The following is a 7374-nucleotide window of genomic DNA, read 5'->3' on the forward strand; positions in this document are numbered from 1 at the left end:
GAGTTATAAGGTGTTCAAATAACTAATAGACTGATTTATCACTTTACAGTTCTTCACCGATTAAGGTTACAAAACAACCTTCAAATGCAGTCTTTTACTGATTAAGGTTATAAAACAAATTTCACCCGAGCGTATTTATTAAAAAATTTAGTAAAAACAACAACAATATTTTTAGGTGAAAAGCAAAGCAGGCCTGCATGAAGAGCATTGGGTTGATCCACGTGGGTTCCCGCTCTGGCGAAGCTACACGTAAGCAAGCTGAAGGTGCAGTTATAGTGCGAGTGAAGAAACCATGGCGTCGATGTAATGTAAGGTTCATGCACCCACCGTTACTACTTTCTGTCTCCTTCTCTACGCCAAAACGAAGAATAATTAATACCCAAATTAAAGAAGAAAAATAAAAATTAAAACAAAAAATGGTACAACTAACAGTAGTCCAAATTAGTAGAAAGGCATTTACTCATATTTTTCCGTTTTCTTCTTCTTCGTCTTTCTCTGCTTCCCCAACACCATGCTTATTCACACTCCTTCCACTTCATCACTCTTTACAGGTTTCATATTATTTAATTTCATCATTTTCTATTTTATCTTCTTCTTTTTCTTTTTTTTTTTTTTTAATTTTATTTTATTTTAATAATCATTCTATTTCTTGTTTTTTATATTTTTTTTTTCTGATTTTCTGATAATTTTTGGGTATGGGTTTTGGTTGTGGAGTCCAAAAGGTGCCATTTTTCTTAAAAATTGCCTTGAAGGGTTCTCTGTGTAATAGATTAAAATTAGAAATTAATGAGTTCATAATACAGTGCTGTTTATGAGAACTAATAAATGTTTTCCTGCATTTAATTTTACACTAAAAAAGGTTCCAACTTTCTGATTCTGGAAGAGAAATTTGGCTGTTAGATCTTGATAGAGCTAGGGAGAAAAAATGGAAGGAGGAAGCTAAGTTAGGAAAATGGAGAGGCAGAATCTTGGTAACAGCTAATTAATTAATGATGTTTTATAGTTTCAGGTTGTTTTAATGGCAACCAATTTGGGTAGGGAAAGCATTTCTGAAATAATTCTGTGGATTTTGATACTCTTTTACTTATTGCAATACACATTCTTGCTCACAAAAAACGAAATTCCCTTACCCAGCCCGACAGGATAGTGGAGCCCGTTAGGTGGGAGGACCAATGTCTTGTGCCCACCACATTGGGTATACCTATCTTCCACACTGCAATTGCACGGAACCAACTGAGTTACTGCATTGTAATGGACACTCTAAGCACGCAACTTGTGTCCATCACAACACTCCGGGTATAGTGGTATCCCAAGGATTATTAGTGTTTGGTTGCAGTGTCACCTCTGTGGACTATCGGCTAAGGGTTAGTATAGTGGTATCCCAAGGATTGCTAGTTTGTAATCCTTTGGTATTTACTCTCTGGCCTCCAACAGGTCATCCCTACGTTTTCTGAAGAAAGTCAAGTTGGTTTTTCCCATGCTTGAGTCCACCGTCTTTGATGAGATAAGGTTCCGAGTGTAATTGCTCAATGCTATGTTCCCCTCTGCTGTTTTTTGTTTCCTTTCAACTTAATCACATGACTAAGCTACCCTTTTACCCTTTCGATCTTTGCAATAGACTTTCCTTGCAAGCATTTGAATTAGGACAGAAGAATTGTGAGGATACTGAATTGTTTTATACTACGTATGTTTTATGCCCTTATAACCGAAATGAAGCAGGCAGAAATGATTATATTTTTTGGAACAACCTTAAAACGTGTAAATGAATCCGTTAGAAGAGCACGTGAGAGGATCACTAATTTTAGTCTCAAGGTGGGTGTTTCACTTGTTTTTTCGACATGTTGGAATCTGTGGTAAGTATTTTCCATATGATTAGGACATCCCACATTGCTGTGTGCCATTGATTAGGTTCGTTCTGATTCATTCAAATTCTGTGCAATAAATTTGTGTTGGCATTCTTGATGAAAGTAGAAAGTCCGGTTAGAATGGTTAATGGCTAATGTACTGAACTTTTGAACATGTTCATGTGCTGTTGTTTCTTCAGGCTAATCATCTCTCGCTGTCACTATGACAACAATGTGCATGGAACTTGTCTCCCCGCTTTTTCGTGTATATTACATTGCTGTTTCGGTTTGACTATATATGATGTACTTGGGCACTCTTTTTCCACAATGTACCACAATCTTCCAGAATTTGTCTCCCTGCATTTTCATGTATAATACGGAGCTGTTTTAGTTTGACTATGAACTACACTAACCACTATCTTTCTATAATGGCCTTTTTCTTTTCTATGACTAAGAATTCTGTCATTTTGGATTCATAAAAAACATATAGCTTCTTTCAGGAAGGCTTGCTGCGATGGACTTATCCTCTACTACTCTCGGGATGGGGAGAAAGAGTTTGGCACAGAGGATTCGGCATGTGCTGTGGCCACTTGATGAAATAGATCCTAAGAATTCGAAGTTCCCTTGTTGCTTGGTTTGGTGTCCTCTCCCGGTGGTGTCTTGGCTGACGCCTTTCTTTGGGCATGTCGGCATTTGTAGGGAAGATGGTGTGGTCTTAGATTTTTCGGGTTCCTACCTCATCAATGTCGATGATTTTGCATTTGGAGCTGTAGCCAGATACTATCAGCTTGATAGAACAAAGGTAAATATCCCTATCTCATCCAACTTTCTCCTACTGCCTACTGTTTGTGTGGTGTTGAACTTAAACGACTCAAACTCCTTCTGCTTGAGTCAACACCTTTTGGTGCATGCCTACGTGTTTTAAGTAGCGTGATTGCTTCGCTTTCTTTTGCTGTTCCTTTCACCATTTGCCCTGATTCGCTTGTCTAGGTAGAACATTGGTAAACTTTTCTTCTTTTAAGTGACGAGGGAAACCCATAACTAATATCTGAGGGTGTGCACTGAGTAAACCTGCATTGTGACTCTAGCTGACAAATGACCACAAGGAGGTATACTAGTCTATATTGCTCATAGTTGATTGGCTCAAACCAACAAGACTAATAGGCCGCTCCCGCTCATCAAACTTGTAACATTATGATTGCCAAGTCAACAGTCTGACCAACTTGGTAGGACAATGTTGCTCATAACTCACTGGCTCAACTAAGAAGACAATAGGCTACTCCCGCTGGGAGTCAAACTTGTAACTTTATGATTATAAGTCAAAAATCTCACCAGCTATGCTGGGTTGCCTCCACATTGGTGAACTTCCTCGCCTACTGATTGTGGCGTGTCTTGCTCTCGTGATACTCCATGCTGAAACGACCCAAACTCTTCCACTTGAACCAACGTCTTTTGGTGCATGCCTGCACGTTTTATGTTGCTTTTCTTTCTTCTGCTGTTCCTTCTCATCATCTGCACTAATTAGCTGATTCATTGACAAGATTTCTTGTTTCTCAGTGCTGCTTTCCCCCACACCTCGCGGGGCACACCTGCAACTGCAGATACCAGCACGCAGACTATGGACCAGCAATCACTTGGGACGACGCCCTCTACTCGAGCCAATGCCACTTCGAGCACCACACATATAACATCTTCACCTGCAGCTGCTACTCTTTCGTGGCTAATTGCCTGAACCGGCTGTGCTATGGCGGGTCAATGGAGTGGAACATGGTTAGCGTGGCGGCTCTGGTGCTGATCAAAGGCCACTGGGTCGATGGCTTCTCGGTTCTAAGATCATTTCTCCCCTGCATCACAGTGCTCTGCTTGGGACTAGCCATGACTGGATGGCATTTCTTGATTGCCTTGTTGTCCTTCTCTTTCCTTGTTTTTGGATGGTTTTTGTTTGGTACATACTGTGCCAAGAATCTGCTCAAGTGGTAGAAATGTAGACTCTTGTGCAATAGCTTAACACTTCATGTTTGGGTAAACAAAATTCATGGATAACAATTAGTATGGATAATTTTTTATTATTTTTATTTATTTATTTATTTTCTTTTGTAATTTATTACAAGACTTTGGTCCTGTTTGGTAAACGGTAGTTAGCTGACTGGATGAGAGGGTATAACTAGTTGATAACATTAGTTGATTGTAGAAATGTGCTCGGTAAATTAGCTATTAGATGATAACTATTTAGTATAATTTCTTATTTGAGAGTTATTTGAGTATGATAGCTTAATTGATGTTTCCCAAATAGTTTAATGTCTTGCCAGAAGTGGTTGAAGCGTGTCCACCCGGCGAGGAGCTCCAAGGCTACGAAGATGACAATCTCATCACCGGAAAAGTTGGCGGAAATCTTGGGCACCCAAAAGCTAAGCAGGCCAGGTTGACCACATTTGTAATGAGGGAGAGAAAGAAGCTTTAATGTGTAGAGTAATTGACAAGTATAACTTTGACAAATTAATGTGTAGAATAATTGACAAATTAACCAAAATATGTAATTATATAATTTTAGGGACTAAATGTGTCACACTATAAATAATTAAAGGACTAAATTTGTTCAAATCAATATATATACGTATCAAATTTCTAAAAGTAAAACAACTCAAGAGTCAAAAACGTTGTTTTCCCTAATATGGAGTAATACATATTTCAATCATCCATATAAATTATTGAGCTATTGTATAATTTTTCGGGGATAACAACATCCCTAAATGAGTAGGATGGATTGAGTATTTTAGGATAAACTCGATCATAGGAGTTTTAAAATGCGTTGAGTCGTTTAAATCTTTCATACGACTTAACCATCTGAATCTTTCAAAATAAGTTAAGTTTAGCGTGAAGTAGACCATGACCAATTACTTCGTTTAATTAATTTTTACTTTTTATTTTTGATACAAAATTTTCTTAGGAAGAAATATTATTATTATAACCTATATCAGCCAGGTGGATTGAGTCTTGATATGAACTTAATTAGCAGGGTCTCTTTTTTTTTTTTCCTTAGCAGGTAACACCTTTAAATATGTACCATACTCAGATTAATCATTTCGGGAACTATTTTTTATTTTTTATTTTTGACACAAGATATTGGGAAGAAATCTATATATATATATATTAAAACAGAAGTGCTTGCTTTCCCGCTCATTTTAGTCCAAAAAATTTGAAATCAGTCAACATAATAATATATAATAATTCCTTATCAGAAATTCTAGCCTTCCTTATCATTCCTTATTTATGGCAAAAATTGACAAAATATTCAAATTATGATTCCATTCTTTATTCAATTCCATTCATGGATTCCTTATTTATTAATGAAATATATAGCATTCAAATTACTTTTATTTTAATTATATTTCAGATTTCAGACATCTATTATAGTATTCCTTATACTATGATGTATATTTTAGTATTCAAAAAAAATATTACTATATTATGTTAATGTACGTAATTAAATTCCTTTCATGATAATATTAAAAAAAATAAAAATTCCCACAATCAAATTAAATTACTATATGATGCATATTATAGTATTCAAAAAAATATTACTATATTATGTTAATGTATGTAATTAAATTCCTCTCATGATAATATTCAAAAAAATTACTATATGATATATATTATAGTATTAAAAAAATATTACTATATTATGTTAATGTACGTAATTAAATTACTCTCATGATAATATTCACAAAAATAAAAATTCCAACAATCAAATTACTATATGATGTATATTATAGTATTAAAAAAATATTACTATATTATGTTAACGTACGTAATTAAATTCCTCTCATGATCTTTCAAAAAAAAATTCCTCTCATGATAATATTTAAAAACAAAATTTCAAGAATCAAATTACTATATGATGTATACTATAGTATTTAAAAATTCCAACAATCAAATAAATACAAAAATGCTATATATGTTAATTTAATTTATAGTAATAATTATCTAAAATATTTATCATACCATGAATCATGGTCTACTTTTAAGGTACACTAAACTAATACTCCGTATATTCTTTTTCAACTTAAGTTTAATTTTTTTTATATACAAATAAAATTAATATATAAAAAATATATCATTAAAAAGTTTTAATTAAAAAATTTTAAATAACACCAATATTGATATTTTTATTTTAATGTATTAAATTAACATATAATTATATTAAATCACTATATTAGATTCATTTTCAATATAATATTGGTTTTTTTTTTTTTTGAGAATATATTGGTTCATTTTTAAAATGTTGTAGATTGATTTTTTACAATACAATTGCAATATATAATTAAAATTAACATAGACTTACATAATAATATATATTAAAACAGAAGTGTTGTTTTCCCGTCCATCCGAAGAAAATACTTCTGTTTTGATATTTGAAATTACAATTATTTTTTACCTAATTAAATAATAAAAAAAAATGCTATATATGTTAATTTAATTTATAGTAATGATTTCCTAAATATTTTTTACACCATGAATCATGATCTACTTTTAAGGTATACTAAACTAATACTCAAGTATATTCTTTTTCAATTTAATTTCAGTTTTTTTATATACAAAAAAAAATTAATATATAAAAATATATCATTAATACAAAGTTCGAATTAAAAAATTTTAAATAACACCTATATTGATATTTTTATTTTAATGTATTAAATTAACATACAATTATATTAAATCAATTTAATTACATATGGCAATTGAAATAATTCTTTTTCAAACGTTTCATACGCATAAAAGTAAACTTTGGTACAAAATAAAACAAAAATAAATCTAATTGTTATTTGTAATTATATTTTCGATCATTATATTGCTATATATATAGATCTCTATCTTTTTTAAAGTCATTAAATAATAATATGATAATTTAATGGTAATAGAATATATAAAAAAGAAAAATATATATTCTACTAAAATAAAAAAATTATAAATCAAAATAGATATTTCAAATTTAATTTATTATAATAAGATAAAATTGAAATCTTCTATTCAATTAGTATCTTTGTATTATAGATATTTTAAATTTCATTTGTTTTATTTTTTGAAGTTTAATTAAAATTGTTAAAATTAAAATAATTTAATTTGATTAGTATATACACACACACACACACACATACACATATTGCTAAAAAGAGAAAATAATAATTATGATACATATATACATATATTGAATCATTATTGCATGTCAAAAGTTCATCCAAAAAAATTGTTATATGTCGAACAAAGTTTAAAAATGTGAAAAGTAAAATATATCATTATTATGATTTTAGAATTCTATTAATAACAAATATAAGTATTATTGCATTAATTTAAAAGTTTTTTAGTACAAATGTTGCAAACAAATTTTATAAAATACCATAAATTATAAACAAATTTAAAATCTAAAATAATAGGAATTATTTAAATATTATGAGCCCAAAACAAATAAATTTCCGTAAATAACAAAACTGAAGAAAAACTAACATAAAAGAGAACTAATTAAACTAATTTA

At 31.2% G+C, this 7374-nt stretch overlaps 1 protein-coding gene across 2 annotated transcripts; it reads left to right on the forward strand.

Annotated features, from left to right (window-relative positions):
- The first annotated feature begins 3 nt into the window (after positions 1-3).
- LOC116032320 (protein REVERSION-TO-ETHYLENE SENSITIVITY1-like) lies at positions 4-3884 on the forward strand. 2 transcript variants are annotated; one of them, XM_031274821.1, is made up of 3 exons: positions 4-551; positions 2345-2646; positions 3402-3884. In XM_031274821.1, exons 1-3 carry the CDS (start codon positions 512-514, stop codon positions 3822-3824), a joined length of 765 nt encoding a protein of 254 aa, XP_031130681.1. In that variant the 5' UTR covers positions 4-511; the 3' UTR covers positions 3825-3884. The 2 variants fall into 2 exon arrangements, with proteins under 2 accessions (XP_031130681.1, XP_031130682.1); XM_031274822.1 differs by lacking the exon at positions 4-551 and adding an exon at positions 1480-1509 and having other exon boundaries at positions 1717-2646.
- The last annotated feature ends 3490 nt before the right edge of the window (positions 3885-7374 follow it).

The sequence above is a fragment of the Ipomoea triloba genome, chromosome 10 (assembly GCF_003576645.1).
Source record: "Ipomoea triloba cultivar NCNSP0323 chromosome 10, ASM357664v1".
Lineage (NCBI taxonomy): Eukaryota > Viridiplantae > Streptophyta > Magnoliopsida > Solanales > Convolvulaceae > Ipomoea > Ipomoea triloba.

Coding starts and splice junctions, on each gene's coding strand:
- LOC116032320 (XM_031274821.1), top strand. CDS start 512: ATGCTTATTCACACTCCTTCCACTTCATCACTCTTTACAG. Junction 552..2,344: donor CACTTCATCACTCTTTACAG/GTTTCATATTAT, acceptor AGCTTCTTTCAG/GAAGGCTTGCTGCGATGGAC. Junction 2,647..3,401: donor ATCAGCTTGATAGAACAAAG/GTAAATATCCCT, acceptor CTTGTTTCTCAG/TGCTGCTTTCCCCCACACCT.